Source organism: Podarcis raffonei, chromosome 3 (genome assembly GCF_027172205.1).
Source record: "Podarcis raffonei isolate rPodRaf1 chromosome 3, rPodRaf1.pri, whole genome shotgun sequence".
Taxonomy (NCBI): Eukaryota; Metazoa; Chordata; class Lepidosauria; order Squamata; family Lacertidae; genus Podarcis; species Podarcis raffonei.
Genome location: NC_070604.1, coordinates 30,712,803 through 30,734,831, shown reverse-complemented (window position 1 = coordinate 30,734,831; position 22,029 = coordinate 30,712,803). Strand labels below are relative to the sequence as shown.

The 22,029-nt window shown below is 41.6% G+C and overlaps 1 protein-coding gene across 9 annotated transcripts in view; it reads left to right on the top strand.

The window, feature by feature from the left end:
• Window positions 1–15,493, top strand: part of KIDINS220 (kinase D interacting substrate 220) — a 65,565-nt gene extending 50,072 nt beyond the window's left edge. For 4 of the 9 annotated variants that reach the window (XM_053380946.1, XM_053380944.1, XM_053380940.1 and 1 more), the window contains 5 exons: window positions 440–472; window positions 3,616–3,744; window positions 8,364–8,462; window positions 10,744–10,989; window positions 11,878–14,345. In XM_053380946.1, coding sequence (XP_053236921.1) covers window positions 440–472; window positions 3,616–3,744; window positions 8,364–8,462; window positions 10,744–10,989; window positions 11,878–13,152 — 1,782 coding nt within the window. In that variant the 3' untranslated portion in view covers window positions 13,153–14,345. Of the gene's footprint in view, window positions 1–439; window positions 473–3,615; window positions 3,745–8,363; window positions 8,463–10,743; window positions 10,990–11,877; window positions 14,346–14,575; window positions 15,360–15,403 lie in introns of those variants that run through there. The other 5 variants (XM_053380947.1, XM_053380945.1, XM_053380943.1 and 2 more) reach the window with 3 other exon arrangements.
• Window positions 15,494–22,029: the final 6,536 nt, after the last annotated feature.

Genomic DNA, 22,029 nt, shown 5'->3' with positions numbered 1-22,029 from the left:
GCCCTTGCTTTGCGGGAATTTCACCGCAGATCAAAAGTGTAACGAGCTGCAGAGGTGCGTAAAAAGTTCTCCAGTGCATACCATGTTGTTAAACAATTGCTCTAAGTGTCTCTGAGGGCCTGAGACTGCACTGTGGGGTTTGATCAATGATGCCGTATCAGAGACTGCTTTTGAAAGCCCAACATCGGTTTGCAATGCAACATGGAATTATTGGAGAAACACAGGCACAGAATCCCCATGAGTGTGTAGAACAGTTCTTTGGATCTTGTCTAGCATGTGTTAATCAGGAGGTGGTCCACTTTTAAAAGAAATCCCAGCTGTTTATCCTCCATCACTTTGACGAAGAAATCTTAATAACCATACTAGCTCATTCTTTAATGGCATTTTTTTTCATGTTTCATGTTAAGCTGTGTCACTTTTTTTGTCCTTTTTCTTAAAGCAGTGTAAAACTGGGTTAAACAGACAGAGACAGGTACAGCAACTTTCTGCAAACTGTTCACTTATTTTTGTATTCTCATTGTAGATTGTCCATACTAGCACTTCATGCTGGCTGACTTATGCACTAATGCACTTTTCAAGTCTTGAGGATTGCTTTGACATCTGCTTTTTGGATTTTGCATGGCAGATATTTAGTAGAATTAATGTTCTTTCCACATCTATAATGAAAGAGACTACCACTGGGGAAAAATAGGTCTGTTTTAAGTACAGTTGCAATTCACTTATGACAAATATCACTAAAAGCACCTGCACTGCTTATTATTTAAATACTGCTTTTTTTATAGGAAGCATTCCAGATTAAACTGAATCTCTGTCATATGATTCATGCATTGACATCAGTAATCTATGTATTTTTGTAAGAAAAATCTTCCCTAAAATAGCTTACAATGCATGCTGAAATGACTATTTGCCACTGAAATACAGCATCAGTAATTACTACATTTTGTATTTTAGCAATTTTCTGCTTTCCTTCCTGCTTCATACATAGTTCAGATACTGAGTTTGGTAACTGGATAGTTGGAATCGTAACTGAATTCTAAACATGTTAGGAAAGCCCACTAAAACTGTATATAGAATTCATATAATATAGATAAAACTAATGCATTTAGGTGTTATTTTTAATGTGGTTTGAATTACTGAGTTGAGTAGGAAGTTATCTATAACATTCTGCTTCAGTTTTTATGGACTATTTTATTCATTATCTTTATGGTTTATTAAAATTGTGACTTCTGTTAAGAAAACGTTATCAGAGCCACTTGTCGAATGTGAATATGGGCTACACAATGAGACTTATGACTACCACTGCTACATATTGACCAAGGAAGATGGAAACCCCTAGTTATCCATCTCCATGCAGCCATAGTCTGTGTGTATGTGTATGTCTGTATATGTACACACACACACGCCTGTCCCATGCAATGCTGGGGTGGGTGGGAAGGGAGGAATTTCCCTGTTCAAGCAGACTTTTTTGTGTTGTGTGCACCCTGAAAACTGGCACACCGCCCCCCCATAATAGCAGGCACACACTCTTCCCCCTGCATCTGATCACAATAGAGTAGATCCTGAGAAATGCATAGTCTTATTGACCATTTTGGGATCACTTAAAGAAAAATAATTACTACTTTGTCAATGTTATATTGATTAGTAACGTGTGTTAAGCTGTGAAGCCAGTCTTGTGAAGGAATATTTCAAAAAACTTGTACAGAGGATTTCCCCCCCAAATTACATCCATCTCTTAGTGGCCACTCTCATGTGCAATGATAACCTAAAGAACCTTGGTTTAATAAACTGTATAGTGCCTCGCGATGCCCACTTTGTTCTTCCCTTTGCATGAGTGGATATACGAACCACAGAGAGGATTAGAATGGCATCCAAACATGGGATCATTGTTTTCTTTCTTTCTCCCAGCAAGTCAGGATTAAGAAGCAGACAACCAACCTTGGTTTAAGACTGTCGGTCAATCCTGGCACCAACATGCCGGTTGTGCACAGTGTGGTTTATTAAGCCAACGTCTTTGCTCATTTTAACATGCAACACAGACACTGATCACTTTTTTTTTACACCAACTGTCTTTTAAGATTACAGTTTTGGGCAGTATCCTGGTATAGAGGTTATACAGAAATGAGGCATAGATTTAGCATCTGAGAATTTTACTTTGTTTTATGGTAGCACATTTTTTGTTAGTAGTGGGCCTGACTCAAGCACTCAAGGAAACCTTTTCAAGACTGCATTAAACAAACAGAAATAATAATAATAATAATAATAATAATAATAATAATAATAATATGCTTAATTTTATTTCCACCTTGCACCAGACAGGTTGCAGTCTGCTTTCCAGACATTTTCTGAATACTGTAATGTATCGGTTGTCACAGTTTGGCTTTCAGTTGCTTTGACAGGTCCTTAGTTGAATCTGCTACCTGTGAGCTGAGCTGAGCTGAGTGCAAACACCCCACAATGGCATTAAAATACTTTTTTGCTGCCCTTCCTGAAGCAGCTTGTTGTTCTGGGGCTTTTAGTGCCAAAATACTTTGGAGAAGTTATATTACTCAATTGCATCCTTTCTTGCAAATATGTTTGTTTAGCACCTTGATTATGGTCCTTTAGACAGTGAGCTTTGCTGGCTTTTGAATGTGAAAAAAGAGAATTTATGAGTTTCTCAGAGCAGTGGAATGTTTCTGTGTCAGTGAGGTAGCTCCTTATTATACAAGTTGAGTGAGGATTCTACAGTTCTTTAAAGAAGCCTTCATTTTTTGGGAGGTGGACATTATTTTTTTTAAAAAGACATGCTTCCATTAGCAGGGAACCTTAGTGGTTTTAAAGCACCAATTTTTCAAAATGTGCATTTATTTCCCTTGCACGTAACACACACAAACACATAGAGGGCTATCGTGGCACAACTGCCTCTTGGATTCCTCCCTAAGACAAAATGTCTAAAACTGGGGACATACCTTTATGTCCCCCTCTTTATTGGCTCAGGCAATTCAAAAAGCATCGGGTTGCAGCCAGTGTTAGTCCTACTCAGAGTAGACCCATTGAAATAAATTGACCTAAATTAGTCAGGTTTATTAATTTCATTGGATATGCTCTGATTAGAACTAACATTAGCTAAGATCTGGTTCAAGGACACTATGCTATTGTGCCAGGAATCATTGGGACAGATTTATATAATGAGTGATATTTTGAGCATCTTCCTTGGTTCTTAGACCTTGCTCTCATAAGAACCAAGCACTGAAAGTATATGTGAAGAATAAGTACACTGCAGAGGTCATCAAGTTTCCTTGGTCTTTATGTCAGAAGTTATTTAACTTTTAAATCCATGAACATCTTGAGCAAATTTCTAATGGGTCTCCTTGCTTATAACGACGCAATGCAATTATTATTAATTTTTAAACACTTTTTAAAAACTGGAGTATTAATCTGGGAAGGACAGTGTCTCAACTGGGGTGGGGCGGGGTCACCAGACAGTATACCAATATTCCCAGTTCTTGGGGGGGGCGTTGCCTTTCGTTGTGACTCAGATGCGTGTTACGTTTTGCTTCTGCAAAGAAAAGCAATGTGCAGTAGGCATAATGAGCCTCTGAACGTATTGCATGTATGTACTTCTCCCTTGCGCAGGGAACAGGCTCAGGAGCACCCCAAGTGCCTTTGAGCTCGATGACGGTTGACGCTGTGTGCGAGAAGCTGAAACAGATCGAAGGACTCGACCAGAATATGCTGGCTCAGTACTCTGCAACTATAAAGAAGGTGAGTCCCTTCGTTTAAAAATGGATCATTTTTCATTTAAAAATGGCACCTTCATTTGGGCTCTACATTCTCCAGCAATCGTATATTGAGTGTCCCTTCCTTTTTCTGCAAAACCCATTGCCAATTGAATACCGACATGTGATGCAGAAAGCACAACAAACTAGAAGAAAGATGGTGAAAGAAGAGAACATAAGTTTGTTTTGCTCTAAACAAACCGTGAGAGGACAAGTTGTGTTCTTGGCTTACTGAATATGGTTGGTTTGAGAGAGATAGAGAAGCCACAGTCCCTGTTTCATATGTAAGCTGAGGACTATGGTTTGTTTTTTGTGCATTCGCATGAAGGAACAAGGCAGCCTAGATAGGCACGTTCATGACAAACCATCACTATGAAGTTAATCTTGTTAGTAACTTCTTTTTATTGTGTTGCTGTATATTTTAAGTGGTATTATCACTGTTAGGCACCGTGGGTGTTATTTGTAGAAAGGCAGAATATATATTGTAGTAATGATGATGATGGTATCATCCATCAAGGGTGCTACCCCAAGAATACCTGGTTGTGGCATTGACTTCCCTTTTCCACCCTACATCTTTTAATCCCAGTCCTGTTCAGTGTGATACAGCAACACGATTCACTGCATTGCATAGAGCTGAAATTAAGAGGTTTATAAAGTTTTTTTGGCTGCTAAAGAATCAGTGCACTGAATGTTCTCTTAGCATGCTGGATCTTTGTTTGCAGTAATTCCCTGGTTGGCACAGGGTTAGCTCAGCCTGATGGAAATCTCTAAGGCTGTTAAGGCTCACTTCTGCTTTCGAAGAGGGAATTTATGTACCCCTGAGCTTGGCTTGAGAACTTAGCTGGCATCTTAATAGAAAACTGCTGGCAGAAAGCTGGACAAGGAGCCTCTAAAGCTCTGTTGTACCATGGATGTTCTGAACAGGTGTCTGAAACTGGGATGGATGAGGGCAAACAGGTTGACACTTAATCCAGAAAAGATTGAAGGGCTGTTAGTTGGGAAATTCTACTGATACGGACAAAAAAATGTAACCATCTTCCTCCATAATACCTACGTACTCATGTCTCACTTCCTCTGAAGGATCAAATTTGCAGCTGGGGGAATTTTCCTGGACCTAGCACTAACCTTAGAGGCTCAGATGGCATCAGCGTTTCAGATTATCTTTTTTCTATTTTGGCTGATTTTGCCAACTGTGTCCCTGTTTGAGGAAAACAGACCTGGTTTAAATTATTCATGTGCTGGTACATCCAGATTTTTGCAATGCTTTCTACATGAGGCTGCCATAAAAGACAGCTTGGAAACTTAATTGGTTGAAAATGTAGCCGCCAAAATACTGATATTAGCATGCTGGTTGGATCAGGCGAAACCTATCCTACACCAGTTACACTGGTTTACGGATATATATTTTTTTGGCTCAATTTAAGGTGCTGGTTTTGACTTTTAAAGCCCTCAGTGCCTTGGACTCCCAGGACTGCTTTTGCCAGTATGAACTTACCAGACATTTAAGATAGTCATCTCATGCTTGTTTTATGTGAACCAGAGATGGAGCCTGTTCTGCAGCAGCACCTTGCTTGTGGAATTCTGTCCCTGGGGAAATTTGCCCTCTTACACTTTTAAGCGCTTAAATTTTATTTTTTTTTGCCTTTCTCTGGTTTTTTTTTTATAATAATATTTTATTGAATTTAACAATAAAGAGAATTCAAAACAACAAACAAAGAACAGTAAAAACACAGGGGAAATATAAAACACAACAATACAAAATTACACAATACAAAAATACAAACATTTAACCTAACAGGGGAAAAAGAAAAAACCAATAAACGCACAAAAAAGAAAAACACAAATCCCTCTTTTCTAATTGCTCATCTTTGATTAACTTATTTTCCTGACTTCCTCACGCCTCCCTTTTTTGTATCCCTCTTTGAAAGTTGGTTCAGCAAATTCATATCCTATTACTTTATCCTTAATTATTTTACCTCCCAAATTTATAATTTCAAGTTTTTATCTATCTTGTTGCTAGAACCCCTTCATTTCATTTCAATGTCATCAGCATTCATACATTTTACAATGTTTCTGTAAATAAATTTTAAATTTCCTCCAATCTTCTTCCACCGACTCTTCTCCCTGATCTCGGATTCTGCCAGTCATCTCAGCAATTTCCATATAGTCAATTACTTGCATCTGCCATTCTTCCAGAGTGGGTAAATCTTGTGTCTTCCAATGCTTTGCGATGAGTATTCTTGCTGCTGCTGTAGCATACATAAAGAAAGTTCTATCCTTCTTTGACACCAATTGGCCAACTATGCCCAGGAGGAAGGCCTCTGGTTTCTTCAAGAAAGTGTATTTAAATACCTTTTTCATTTCATTATAAATCATCTCCCAGAAAGCCTTAATCCTTGGGCACGTCCACCAAAGGTGAAAGAATGTACCTTCAGTTTCTTTACATTTCCAACATTTATTATCGGGCAAATGGTAAATTTTTGCAAGCTTGACTGGGGTCATGTACCACCTGTACATCATTTTCATAACATTCTCTCTTAGGGCATTACATGCCGTAAATTTAATCCCAGTGGTCCACAACTGCTCCCAGTCAGCAAACATAATATTATGTCCTATATCTTGTGCCCATTTAATCATAGCAGATTTTACCGTTTCTTCCTCAGTACTCCATTTCAACAGCAAATTGTACATTCTTGATAATATCTTAGCATTGGGTTCTAACAATTCTGTTTCTAATTTTGATTTTTCCACCTGGAAACCAATTTTTTTGTCTTGGTTATAAACCTCTCTTATTTGAAAATAATGTAACCAGTCTCGCACCTTCCATTTAAGCTTCTCATAACTCTGCAATTTCAGCTTGTCACCTTCCTGTTCCAAAATTTCCCAATACTTTGGCCATTTGGCCTCCATATTAAGTTTTTTCATAGCTTTCGCTTCCATAGGTGATAACCACCTTGGGGTTTTACTCTCCAGAAAGTCTTTATATCTTATCCAAACATTGAATAGTGCTTTCCTGACAATATGGTTTTTAAATGCCTTATGTGCTTTAACCTTGCCATACCACAAGTATGCATGCCACCCGAATACATTGTCATAACCTTCAAGATCTAAGATGTCAGTATTCTCAAGAAGCAGCCATTCCTTCAACCAGCAAAAAGCTGCTGATTCATAATAAAGTTTAAGGTCTGGCAGGGCAAACCCCCCTCTGTCTTTAGCATCAGTAAGTATCTTAAATTTTATTCTGGGCTTTTTGCCCTGCCAGACAAATCTAGAGATATCTCTTTGCCACCTCTTGAAACAATCCATCTTGTCAATAATTTGCAATGATTGGAACAAAAACAACATTCTCGGCAATACATTCATCTTGATGACAGCAATTCGACCAAGCAAGGAAAGCTTCAAATTCGACCAAATTTCTAAGTCTTTCTTCACTTCTGACCAACATTTCTCATAATTATCCTTAAATAAATTCGCATTCTTAGAAGTCATATTCACGCCCAGGTATTTTACCTTCTTTACTAATGTTAAATCTGTCTCTTTCTGAAACCTCTCTCTCTCAATCGGCGTCAAATTTTTCTCCAAAACCTTAGTTTTTAACTTGTTTAGCTTAAAGCCTGCCACTTGACCAAACTCCTGGATTAGTTCTAGAGCCCTCTTGGTACTAGATACTGGCTCCTGTAGTGTCAATACAAGATCATCTGCAAAAGCTTTAAGTTTATATTGTTTAGCTCTGACCTGAATACCTTGTATCAGCTGGTCCCTTCTAATCATATTTAGCAAAACCTCCAGGACCAAAATAAAAAGCAGTGGGGAAATTGGGCAACCTTGTCGTGTCCCTTTCTCAATTTTAAATTCTTCTGTCACTATGTTGTTAACTATCAGTTTAGCCTTTTGTTCAGAATAAATCGCACCTATACCATTTTCAAAGTTTTGTCCAACCCCCATCCCCTGAAGATTTTTCTTCATAAAACTCCAAGAAATATTGTCAAAGGCTTTCTCCGCGTCTACAAATATCAAAACTGCTTTTGTGTTGATATTCACTTGTAGCTTTTCCAAAATATTAATTACATTCCTCATGTTATCAGATAAATGTCTACCAGGGAGAAAGCCAGCCTGGTGTGTATGTATCATCATTTTTTTTGAAGGGCATATTGTTAAAAGTTTCTAAATCTACATTTGCTGACTTGCTTTTTGAAATATTTTCAGATGGGCTGTTTTTGTTATGTTTATTTATCGATTCTTTTTTGTTGTTGTTTGAATATATTTCCGTAAACTGCCTTGTGAGAAGGCTTTCTAAAAGGCCAGGTTTAAATCCAGAAAATGCAAATTCCCTATACGTAATTAAGGAATATGATGCATTTGATTTGTTTTCTTGACATTACAAATTTACAATTTGTTTTATGCCATAGTGGAAATTCTAAGTTTGCATATTTTATCAAAGTGTTTAAATTTCTTCTTACAAAAGGTACAGTTATTCTATCCCACTCGTATTAACCGTGTACTTTCACGTGAAATTCAATTTCAGGGGTTTTTTTTTTAGCTTACGAAATATTTACAGATGGCAAGGGTGTGTTTATCTGTTTTGTGTTTTAAAAATTTGTTTAGGCCAATATAAACGGTCGCGTTTTAGCACAGTGCAACATTGATGAACTGAAGAGAGAGATGAACATGAATTTTGGCGACTGGCATCTCTTCAGAAGTGCAGTAAGAGAATTTTAAGTCTTATGTAAATACAAATGCCTTGTTGATGGTGCCTGTGTGACTGGATCCTAGTCATGTTAGCTTGGAAGTGACTCCCACTGTCTTTAGCAGGAGTTAGCACAGGGGCTGGGAATTGCTGGCTCACCGTCTGGATGCTCCCTACCCAGCCTGCACCATCCACTTCCAACCCCTTCACCTACCAGTACCACATTTAGGCTTCACAAAATCCTCTTATTGATCCCATTGGTGGTTATTGAAGCCTAAATGTGGCACAGTCGGGCAGTGAAAAGCTAGCCTTTCCTCTCTGGCTGCAAGCCCACCCTCTGCTTTAAAATCCTTCCTCTTGTCCAGGAAGATGCTTTTTGGAGGAGCCTAAATACTGAGACTGAAAAGGTTATTTTGAGAGAGATTGCATGTGAGAGAGTGAATGGGTGTGTTGCATTGTGTGAGCAAGTTGCATGGGGGAGATGTTCTTCCTTTGACCACATTCATTTTGGGCTTGTGGTCCCCAGTCGGGCTGGGTGATATCTGGTTTTCAACATTGTGATATATAAGCAGCTAAACATTGTAATATATATCACGATGTCTGAAGTAAGGATGGAGCTATGTCAGCTGGCTTCACATTTTTTCCTGCATTGTGATTTTTGCTGGCTCCTGCTCTTGTGATTTGCTGGTGGTGGGGGAGAGTTGGGCCGGCAGAGTTAGCAGGGACTGCAGGAATCGAGAGAAGTGTTGGCTGGCTTCTTGCTTTTTGCACATTGTGATTTTTGTGTAGCGCGCACACACACCATGATTCGTGATACATGGTCAGGTCAAACATTATGAAACCCATATCATGACACCAACTTCAAACCGGTTTTGCACAATATAGCTCCCATCCCTGTTCCCCATAGGGTTTGCCGTGAAACTTTGTAGATCTCAGCCAAAGAAAGGTTCCTCATTCTTGGTTTAGGGTGGCGCTGTGGGTAAAAGCCTCAGCGCCTAGGACTTGCCGATCGAAAGGTCGGCGGTTCGAATCCCCGTGGCGGGGTGCGCTCCCGTTGTTCGGTCCCAGCGCCTGCCAACCTAGCAGTTCGAAAGCACTCCTGGGTGCAAGTAGATAAATAGGTACCGCTTACTAGCGGGAGGGTAAACGGCGTTTCCGTGTGCGGCTCTGGCTCACCAGAGCAGCGATGCCACGCTGGCCACGTGACCCGGAAGTGTCTCCGGACAGCGCTGGCCCCCGGCCTCTTGAGTGAGATGGGCGCACAACCCTAGAGTCTGTCAAGACTGGCCCGTAAGGGCAGGGGTACCTTTACTATACATGGAAATGCAGCCTTTGCATGCTTTGGTTTGCCTAACTGTAAGGCCTTGCTCCTGCAAAATAATGTCTGACATCGTATCTGGCATAGTGTTTTTATATAAAGTGGCAGCACTGTGCCAGGAATGTTTGCTTTTTACAAGGCTTTGCAGCCTTGAACAGTTGTCTGTTTCAGCCCTGTCAGTGCACTCATAGAAAGCCTGGGTGAGTATTTATAGGAGGCATTGGGGAAAGAAAGGAGTTATTTATTAAAGCAGGGTTGGCCAGCCTTTTTTCTGTTGAGAGCTGCATTCCTTTGGGGGTGATCTGTCAAAGCTGGATGCCGAGCTGATGGGCCGAAGCCCGTGATTGGGTGGGCAGAGCCAAAAGTGGCTTTTACTTACCCCTTTTACTTTTTCTCTTTCGCCTTTCCACCCCGCGGGCTGACAGGAAAGGGATGGATCAGTCTTGCCGTAGGCTTGAACTGATCACTTGCAGAGAGCTTTTGGAATTAAGTAGAGTGCCACAGGTTGCCCAACCCCATACTAAAGTGATGCTCTTATCCCACTTACTAGAAACGGTCCATTGTCTTGACACACAATTATATAAGATTGGTGTTTTGGAGCAAACATCTTGATACCGTGTACTTGCATAAATGTGTATGTCTTAGCTTGTTTGTGAAAAGTGTTCACAAACACAGTACAGGTTCCAAAGAGTCCTTTGCGCACATGTCTTCATATACACGCAGTGAGAGTTTTCAGATTTCCCCTTCTCATTATGTTACAGTAGGACCTGCTCTGCTGGGTCTCCTGATTTTCCAGAGTAGCTTTTCAGTGATTTCAAAGAACTTTTTCAAGGGTTTTCATAAATCCTGGTTTTCTCACAGAAGTGTGCTTCGCAGCTTTATACTCTTTGACTTGTTTATCCAGTGTTTAATCACCTCAACCAGATTATCTTTTCAGAGCTTTTCATGCTGCATCCTAATTGCTGCATTTTCTGTGTTAGGTGCTTGACTTGAGAAATGTTGAGAGTCAGGCTGCCCATGAAGATACCCGGGCAGCAAATGAACACGCCAGTACCATACCTCATAATGATCTTGCTCGCCGTCCTGCGCTGAACACTGAATTGCCTCATACTGAACTGACTGGTCTTCCGGGTCAAGCCCCCTACGCTCTCAACTTCAGCTTTGAAGAGTTGAACACCATTGGTTTAGAAGAAGCCCCTCCACGTCATAGTAACCTGAGTTGGCAGGTACTCTCTTCGACATAGACTTAATCTCAGCCCATTCTCTCTCTCTTAACATTAGCAATTTTACAGAGCAAATAGCTTCCTCCCTCACCCAAATCAGCAGGCAGTGGTGGCATGAAGAGGAAATGCCACATTTTATGTTCATTAAATGTATTTTCTGGAGTTACAAATATAAACCCCATTTCAGGTCCTGTTGTTGTTGTTTCAGTTTAGTTCCTTGATATGCAAAGTGACTTACAAAACACCAGATGGAGACATAGAAATGTCCTATTTGGCACTGTTTCCCCATTTCACTTCAATGGAGAGGCAACTCTGAATGCATAAATAGGTGTGTGTGTGTGTATAAGACCAGCTTTCTGCAACAGACGCCTTGCATGTGTGCACTTGCGTAAATGCAGGTGTGTGTGTGTGTATGCAAGATTTTTATGATTGCCTCCTCCATTGAAGTGAACTTTTTCATGCAGCACTGTAGAAAGGGACAAAAATATGTTGCATTATAGATGTCTCTGTGTTCCTGTATACCTGGCAGGAATCATACATTCTCTCACCCTTTTATTCTAAGCATCAGGTAAATAAGATGCTTGAAATAAGAGATGCAGAAATTCATGCATCTCAAGTTGTCCGTAAAAATATTTCTATAGTAAGTGAACATAGTGCTCAAAGTTCTGTGCACAGGTAATAGTTGGTATGCCCACAACACTGAGTATTCCCACCGTATGCAAGGCGTACACTATACCACTGAGCAGTTGGTCCTTTCTGGTTACGAAGGAGCCGAGTGTTACGCTGCTCTGTTCACAACTGTGTTCTTGGGGTGAATGTCTTTTCTGTTTTGAAGGACTGGTGTCAACTCTACTGACTTTGTATTAATGTGTTTTCTTTCTATTTGTACAGTCACAGGCCCGTCGGACGCCAAGTCTTTCAAGCCTGAATTCTCAAGATTCTAGTATTGAAATTTCAAAGCTTACCGATAAGGTACAGGCAGAATATAGAGATGCATATAGAGAATATATTGCTCAAATGTCACAATTAGAAGGGGGTGCCAGTTCTAGCACGGTGAGTGGTAGATCTTCCCCTCACAGTTCAGCAGCCTTCTATATGGGCCAGAGCACATCAACAGGCTCCCTTCATTCCAGCGTGGAACAAGATAAGGGAAAGGATGCTGAGCAAAAGCAAGACGATGGAAGGAAGTCCTTCTTGATTAAACGGAATGATGTTGTAGATTATAGTACATCAGGTGTGTCTACTAGCGATGCGTCTCCATTGGATCCCATCACGGAAGAAGATGAAAAATCAGATCAGTCTGGCTCCAAACTTCTCCCAGGGAAGAAATCTTCTGAAAGAACCAGCATTTTCCAAGCTGCAGACCTGAAGCTGAAGGGTGTAGCTCTGCGCTACCAGAAACTTCCAAGTGATGAAGATGAGTCTGGAACAGAAGAATCTGATAACACTCCCCTCCTCAAGGAAGGTAAAGACAGAAAAGTCGAAGGGAAAACAGAGAAGCAGCCCAAATCTCCAGAACATGGATCTGAGCCCATTCGAACCCTGATTAAAGCAAAAGAGTACTTGACAGATGCTCTTCTCGACAAAAAGGACTCCTCTGACTCTGGGGTAAGATCCAGTGAAAGTTCTCCAAACCACTCTCTCCACAACGATACAGATGACTCCCAGCTCGAAAAAGCAAATCTCATTGAGCTTGAAGACGATGGCCGCAGTGGGAAACGGGGAATCCCCCTCAGCTTGAGCGGCCTCCAAGACGCAACCATGGCACGTATGTCAATCTGCTCGGAAGACAAGAAAAGCCCTTCGGACAGCAGCTTAATAGCGAGCAGCCCTGAAGAGAACTGGCCAGCGTGCCAGAAAGCCTACAACTTAAACCGAACACCCAGCACAGTCACGCTGAATAACAACAGCGCCAACCAGCCAACCAACCGAGCTAATCAGAATTTTGAGGAGATTGAGAGCATGAGAGAGCATTCTCAGATCATTTTGTGCCCTGGACCGAGTCCTAATTCTGTTCCGGTGCAAAATGATAACATCAAAGGCGTGGCCCATAAGCGTAGCCAGCGCTCGAGTTATGCCAGGCTTTCGAAAGATTCTTCTGAGCTCCTTACTGTTACTGGCTCTGATGGTGCAGGCTTTGGAGAAGAGAGGGAAAGTATTCTTTAAAAGAGAGCCAAGCTAAAACATACGCTGCTTCAACACTTTTTAAGCATGCTGCCTCTTGCTGGCTCTTGACCAGGCCTATAAATCTTCTCTTAACAAGGCTTGGTTCCCTGTCTTTTATTCACCTGTGAATTTCCATAGCAAGTGAAGGACAGAATCCTGCTGAAGTTCAGCATGTTTGAGTCCCATAGATTTCAATGGGAGAGATTCAGCCACTTGCTTAAAATTAGGCAAAATAAAACCAGCGTTTCCTTCTTAAGTAAAAGCTTAACTTTTCCAGTGCAAGTACAAATTCCTTAGTCCACATGCTGAAAAGGTAAATGCCTTAAACATTTGGATGATCTCACAAAGGCAAAAACGAATAGTTTATCTGTACATCATAAGGTTCAGTACTACTTATTTGTTTAGAAATAGGAGGAAGGAATGTCTCACATTAAACGAAGCGGAAGGGTCAGACTGTTATGAACCTGAAACTACAGAAACAACTGTTAATTTGCATTTTCCAATTCTGTGTGTGACACTTTTAAAAGTCTTGATGGTTTAAGTATTGATATAGAGTGGTCAAAGTACAAGTGTTGTTTGTTCCTTCTAAGCAGTGCAGTCTTTGGGAATGTGTCATGTGTGTGACTGTAGTTTTAATGGATTACTGCATGTTGGACATGTTAGCTGTGGCCGAGATTTGGACGTAATTGATGAACAGCACAATCCTGCACATGTCTACTCAGAAGTAGGCCCCATTGATTTCAGTGGGACTTACTTCCAGGCAGTTTTGTATAGGATTTCAGGCTGAATTCTCTGTTTGTTGTAGATGGTGCCCACAGTAGTATTGAAGTAATTGAACAAAGTAGTCCTGGTCATGGTGTTAGGTGAAGCCAGTTTGGGTGTAGTCTTTGGAGCTATTATGAATATTTACAGTTTTTAGAAATCATGGCCTTTGATTAATAGGTTTGATCGGATTGTAGAAAGTCTGAGGAATGAGAAATTGTCGTTACCTCAAGCGTAAGTAAAAAAAAATAAAATCTAACATTTGGCATCGTGCAACAAAACGGTACATAATTTCCCCCCTTCTGTTTCTAGTATTGTGCCTGTAATGTCAGTAATTTGTTCTGCAGATGAAATATGCAGGAATTTGAATATGATCAGTGAACCATGTGTATTCCGCTAGCATTGAGAGGACAATAAAATAATAAGCATGATGCTCTTTGTGTCAGACATTTTTTTATTTGTGTCTTCAGGTGATTAGAAACATTAAGGCGACTGGTTCTAAAAAAATATCTGGATAACGAGAGAATTAATGAAGAAAAATGTAGGTTATCCTTAAAAGTATGAAGCATCTGCATCTCCATTTATCCAGAGTTTGATAGATGTTAACTGTTGGGTGCTCTGTGAAGAGTTCTAATTCTCAACCATTTGTTTGACCCAACAGCCTGATTGAAAATTGCTTGGCTCCTTTCTGCATAGCAAGATGCAGGTGATTTGTTCAATGAGGAATGCCATTTGCTTGAACGATGAAAGATCTGTACATGCAACGACTGTGTTCAGAGGTCACAATAAACCCTGGTTTATCATGATGGAAACTAGCCTAACTTGCACCCTAATGCAGCATCAATGCCACAGGGCATTGATAAGAAGCTTTTGCTTTAAATATAAATTAATCTCAGTTGAATGTTAATGTCTGAATCCTAATCTGTGATTCATCTTAACTTTGGTTTATTTAAGCAAGCCAGTTCCATACAGATAGTTTGAAGTCGGCTTGTTTCAAACCAACAATAGTCAGCAACATATTACTGAGCTATAACAGCCTATCAAGCTGTGGTTGATGAAATACAGAAGCAAAAGCTTTGGAACTCCTTGCTTCTGTGCTGAAGAAAGAGCCCAACAGAATATGAAACTTGTTCCTGTCATCATAAGCAATGGATTGTTGTGACATCCAATGATGGAAGGAGAAAGGAAAGAGCTTTTCCTTTCTTAATGGGACACCATCTACTTTGGAGCTCTATGCATGTCAGAGCCTTTCTGCGATGTGGATTAGGGAACAGACATGGAAGAAAAAATTCAATGATTTTAGTGGAACTTGTACATAAAAGGCACAATCCAAGAAATAATTGGGCATGAGTTAGGTCTCTTCGTTTAAATAGTTGGATTCACTTGGATATACACTGATTTGTAACTGTGATATATAAAAGCTGCTGCTGTGTTTTCAGAATGACTGAACTTTGAGTTGAGTACTGTACATCTTTATTGGTATTTACAGGACGAACATTTAAAAAAATAGAGAGGGGTCGTTATCCCCATAATGAGGAAGGGGAAAACTGAGGAAGATAATGACTGAAGAGAGAGAGAGAGAGAGAGAGAGAGAGATTCTAAAAACACAGGAGAAAGGAAGCCAGGTCTGAGTTAGCACACAATTGATATTTAACATGGATGTTTTGCCAATGTTTGCTAAATGATTAATATAATATGTACAGTATTTTGTAAAATACTAAAACATTACGTTACCTATTCCTGGAATATTGTTGCTTTGAATCACCACTAGCCATATTATATCGCCCAGATTTTCAGTTCACAGAACAAATACTTCTTATGAAAGATTTTAGCCCTATGCCAAACTTTATTTCTTCCTTTATGAAAAGTTCATAATATAAAGATGGCTATATGGTCAGAACAGCATATTTGCCTCCCCAAATTGTGTTCCCTCCAGTATCATTGACAGGTATTGATTAAATTCAGAAAGGAACTAACATTTTTACAACCTGAGAACTTTAACTAATGTTACTAGGGATCATAAACTGGCTGCTCAAACTTGGGTCTCCTGAGAAGTACCAGCTGCTTCCCCCCTCCCCCCTCCAAATTAACAAGCCTGATGGTTGTGGAGGAGTGTGGCTGTTGCAGCTTGCTGGCATCAGCTGTCCTGAATCCCTTCTTGAAACCGGCCTTCCTAAAAACTAGTTGCTGACATTGGCTGTACAATGTAATTGGTGTATAGACAGTAGTAGTTGTTTTTTTACTCTCCTAGATGGATTCCATTTTATTTTGCCCTTCCTGCATACAAGGAACGCAAATCTTTTGTAGCCTTTCCCCCAGAGTTATCTTTCCTACAGTCCTGTGAGGTAGGTTAAACTGAAAGATTTTATTTATTAATATTTCATTCGAAGAATCCCATTTATAAAAAGAGTGACAAAAAAAGAGAAAGGAAAAAGCAAGTGAGAATGAAAACGTTTGTCTTAGAGGTTTATAATTTAGAGGAGGAGGAGAATTGCTTAGAATTTGCAAGTATTTAAGACTTTAAGGACTAATATGAGCACAGCTTGTGTATTAATTCTGGGCAATATGTCCTCAGAATTGTAGGAAGGAACAAATCCCAATATCTGCTAGCCATGCGGAAGCTCCATCCTTCCCAGAGGTTCCTGGTCTGACAATTCAGTCTGGTATTAAATATTTCCAGGTTGACGGCTATCTGTTCCTTTGCTGTATCCCTCAGTTAGGAAAGATGGAGTCTCAGGATTTTCCTGCAGCTGCTTCTCTTAACTAGTTGTGAAAAGGAATCTCAATTATTGTTCTGGCCCACTATTCTTTCAGTACTATGTGCACTCACAGTATTTATTCATGTTCAGTGGGACTCCTCAGAAGCATAAAAAACCAGGCAATAGGTTTTCCTTCCCCGGTTCTGAAGGTACCCATCTGCCCACGTTGAGCACAGAATGAAAGAGATTGGCTTTCCTGTGCATAGCAGCTGTGACTAATCTCTTCCCAAGCAATGGGGGGGGGGGGCAGAGGGCGGAGAGGGAATTCAGGTCAAATCATCCTGTCTTTCTTTTCCATCTTATTCATGGGCACCTGCTATCTCCGGGGGGGAGGGGGGAATCTATGGACATAGGAAGTCATCTTGCTGATGGTGGTGTAAGAGCCTCTTGTGGCTTATGTCTTTCAAACTTCTTCAACAAGAAAAGGATCGTTCTTTTGTCACATTCTGGGAGTGGAGTGGTGGAATGGACACAGGATATGATCCTCTGTTTGCAGTACTGGTCACTGGTCAAAGGCTTGAAGATTGACATCAGCCTAACCTCAAGAAAGTTTTGGAAACCAGAGCCCTTTCTAAGTCCCCAATACGTTTTTCAAAATAAGGTCACGTTCCTAAAAACCCTGTTTTAGGTTGGGGGCATCATTAAAGAGAGATATCCTATTCTGTATGCATACAGACATATGGTTGGGGGTTATAGCTGATCCAGATAATTGTCATCACTCCAGGTTCTCAGCTTTCCAAAATTACATTGGGATTTTTGCCCTGATAAATAACTGGTGAGGTCAGGCAATTTTTCTACACTGCTAGTCCAGAATGCTGCCTGAATCAGAGCACTGCATTGCATCTCTTCTCCCCCACGGTACACCCCCTGCCTCAGCCAGTGCTAGGGCTAGATGTTTTTAAACTGACTTTATTGCCTTCATTCCACCACTATCTTTGTTTGTAGGACAGTGATTTCTATGGGGCAGGCTGTCTTAGGAGAAAGCATGTTCACTTTGCTTCCTGAAACAGCTCAGGCCATCTTTCATGGTCAGATTAACCCTGTTTTTCCTTCCATGTGCAGTTGTGGAGGATCCAGATATCTTTGCCCAAGGAAGAGCTTTTGTTTCTGGGGTATTGCATTTCGCTGGCATCCTGACTGCCATATTTTGTCATTGAGAAAATGCAGTCTTTCCCCCAGTATAGCTTACCAAACATTCCAATTACAGGCAACTGAAATATACTAGAACGCACGAGAGAATTATGCTGGCACAAATTACAGTGCAATCCACATTTCAGGCATATACTGTGCTCGTCACACAGCTGCCCTTGGATGGCAGTCTGAAGGCTTTGACTTGTGCAGAGAGAGCAGGAGTACTTAACAGCGTTTCAGAGCCTCTGTTGACTTCCCAACATTGTACAGGATTGATTCCAAGTTCTGCTTAGAACCTCTGGTGCTCCAGATAGCCTGGGCCCTGCACAACAAAGACACATTTCCTATTCCTGAGAATGTTTGAACAGTGGTCTCTTAAATTTTCTGGTATACCTCAAGATGGGGCTGCAAGGACATGTAATGGAAGTGTTATTAGAGGCTGCTCCTCTGCTGTGAAATTAATTTTCCTTGGAAATCTGCTGAAGTACAAGTTCAGGTGCCTCTTCACTGTTAAAAAGAGATGGTCACATCCCCCATCCTTAATGAATCTGTCCGGTTCACAGTTCCTTGGCATTTAGCTGGAGGTTAGAGATGAGGGAGGAGGGCAACTCTACCTTCTCTTGGAGCAACATCCAAGGATGTCCTGCCTGCCTGCACAATGAAAATCTGGTTTCTCTGTTCCCGTTTCCTGGGTGCCCCCAGAATACAGCCCAAAGGGCCCCAACCCTCTAAAACAGATTTTTGGGGGTCTGTGGAGGGAAGAGAGGAGGGGGAAGACCTGTTGCATGAGCAGATGCCCACTGGTGCCACTTGGCATCTCACCCATGGTCTAACAAGAAAGGTGGTGTTTCCTTAGGAGCCTTAAAATCACATAATACTCTGCCATTATGAAGACTCTAAATTAGTCAAAACCTTAGTCAAGTTAAACACAAGGCTCCTGATGTTGCACCTGTACAAGTCTCCCATAGAAGATGAATCTCATCTGGGTTCAGGTAAGTGTGGCAAATGTCCCATTTGGTTATGACTCCAATCTTTTTAGTGAGCATCTAGAAGATATTCTGTACAGTTGAAGGGGCATTTATGTTGTGATATCTTGGAATTACTATAATAATGCCCAGATATAGAATCTACATAGGGACGGAGTCTGTTGTAACAGCGTTTGTGCTTTATATGCCAGAGTTTCTCGAACGCAATAAATTAGAAGCCTCTGAATAGAATCATTGTGGGAGAAAATATTGAAAAACAAAAAATAATGTATTAAAGCAATGCTGCTATGTACGTGGGTCTGCGTTTTCACATATACTACACGCCAAACTAAACCTCTGATCAGTCTTCCATTACAGTGGTACCTCGGGTTACATATGCTTCAGGTTACATATGCTTCAGGTTACAGACTCTGCTAACCCAGAAATAGTGCTTAAGGTTAAGAACTTTGCTTCAGGATGAGAACAGAAATTGTGCTCTGGCAGTGCTGCGGCAGCAGGAAGCCCCATTAGCTAAAGTGGTGCTTCAGGTTAAGAACAGTTTCAGGTTAAGAACGGACCTCCGGAACAAATTAAGTACTTAACCTGAAGTACCACTATATTCCCAAAGTGATTTAGTGAATGTATGCCTCATTTATGATGAGCACCCATCTTAAAACATGGATCTTGAGAATTTTAGATCAGTGTCTCCCTCCCCCCCCAATAATTTTTGTCTTGCCTTTGTTTTGCTTGTAGCTGCCGTGCAACATAAAGTGATACATTTAAAAATAAAAAGCTGAACTAAGGAAAAAAGACCCATCCCGTAAAATATATGCCACAGCTAGTAGCTATGCTAACCTGCCCAAAGGCTTGTCTAAATAGCTAGGTTGGGGTTATATACTAGAAGCTGGGCTTTCCAGAGCTGAGGTGCAGCGACTGAAGAATCCCTAGTGTCTACAGAATTTCAGGCCTCAGAGAGTAACTGAGCATGGCTTCTGAAACTTGAGTACACTCGTAAGTACATATGGGAGGAGGCATTAATCCTATGCAAAAGAACAAGCCTTGGCGATGTTGCATCACATGGCTTCTACAAGGAGAAGTTTTTCCCTTATCAACCTTTCAGAATTCTTTTGAGTGTGTCAACAAGCATATTGATGGTGTGATTCAATAGACAATTGGGCTCTTGACACCCAAGACTCCTGAGCAAACTTCGCCATCACACAGGATATGAATCATGGGGCAGCAGCTGTAGCTGGTTAAAGAGCAGAAAGCTGCAGGAGTGGACCATTTTCACAATACAGGAGCTGTGTTGGGACTGTTTGCATTAACATTCAGAACTGATCTGAAGCCAGGGCGGAGTAGCAAGAGCAGAGGTTTTCAGAGGGCATCCAGTTAGTACAGTGGGTTGAAAGCGTACTATGAAGAGCTCTAGGAAGATCTCTCAAAATGAGTACCCTCAGCAGCAGAATGGCAAATGGGGCAAAAATGGTATCCAGCTGCTGAGTAAGGTCTCAATGACTGTGGCTGTCCAGGAAAGAGATATTGGGTCAGTTTTTGCATGTCCCCCCTCTTCCCTTCACCCTCAGCATTGCCAGAAAATCAGCTTCAGGGAACAACAGGAAAGGCAGAATCTGCCTCTTCCATTATCAAACACCTCTAGTGTGTCATTCTGCAAGTGTAATGGCACCGATTTGAGCCTGCTTGCTATGTTCAAAGACTGTATTCTGTATACTAATAAAGCATTCGTTCTCTGACAATCCTTATGTAGCAGAAATTAGGAAACCCCCAACATTTGCGGAAGTACTTTTAGAGAAACAACCTAAGGAGGAACCCCCAAACAGCAAAATGAGAACTCTGAATGCTCAGTGGCTGCAGAAAGCAGAGTGTTGTGAGCGGGGGAAAGATGGAAATTTTTCCACCCTGGAAGATGGCATGGCTGGCTGTAACTCCTGCACACTGTCATTTCACATTCTGACATTCTGTTGCTAGTCTCTGAATACCAAGCACCTAAGTCGCTGAATACCAATAATTTGTATTAGAAGGCTTTTGCCTTCCTTCCTTTCTGCCTCCTACCTTCCTGAAGGCATTCAGTTAGCCACCGAACCATGCCATTGGTTGTTTCATATATACAGTATAGTAGTTGCATCGTTGTTCTGCTGACTGGAATGGCTGCTGTTGGAAATGCATTCTGGGAGAAATGGGATGCTGAATCCTGAAAAGACAGAGGTGTTCTGAGTTCTTGAGTCTGGGGGAGGGGTGAGACTGCTTGTTCTGAACAGGACTGCACCCCCCTAGGAAAAATCAGGACCCTGTCCTGAACCCCTGGCCTGTCTGGCGACAAGGCAGCATGTCAAGTTCCCAGTCTGGGGTTAATCCACATTTCCAAAGTCCAAACCAAAGCACAGCCCCGCATTTCCAAAGTCCAAACCAAAGCACAGCCCCGCAGAGATCCTGGAGCACTCAAGTTGAGAGCTATCAACATGGTCAGGTGAGCAGACTCGGGACCTCTGCTCTGCTGATTGCAGCATCTGGGCTTGATGAGGCAGATGACCCTCACCTGTTCCAAACCTGCTGCTGCTGAGGAATCACACACTTCCTCCCAGAGCTAGCAAGCCCCACCTGGCCAGCTAGGGAGCTGGGCTGTGGGCTCTTGCCTGCTTCAGGCTCTTGGAGCACCCTGTCTGCTGTTCCCTAGGCCTCAGAGCCCACTGCATTTTTGAAGACGGAGCCCACCCTGGTGATGGGCCCTGCTGCTCTGGTTCCTGTGCACTGACCCTCATCTTCTTGTCATCCGTCACCCTGTGAGTACTTTCAACACCAATCTTTCTTCCCTAGCCCAAGCTTGCCCCAGTGTGTCCTAGTCCCAGCTACACCCCTCGCAGGGATCCTTTTCTTCCTCCTCCATGTTGTCCTGCCAGTTCATAGCTTAGGGGTGCTCCTGGATGTAGCACTAGCACTGGACGTTCAGGAAGCCTCCGTGGCTGGGAGTGCCTTCATTTCTAGCTATGGCTCCTCATGGACAGAGACGATGTGGCCACTGTACTCCATGTTCAGGAAACTGCCATATTGGACTACTACAATGCGCTCTACATGGAGACTCCAGAAATCCAGCTGTTCCAAAATGCAACAGCCAGCTTACTGGCCGGGATTTCATTTAGAGCTCATATAAGCCCTGTTTTAAAAGCACTGGTTGCTGGTTGGTTTCCAGGCCCAGTTCAAGGTGTTCCTATTGGGGTGGAAAGCCCGAAACAACTTAGTGCCCA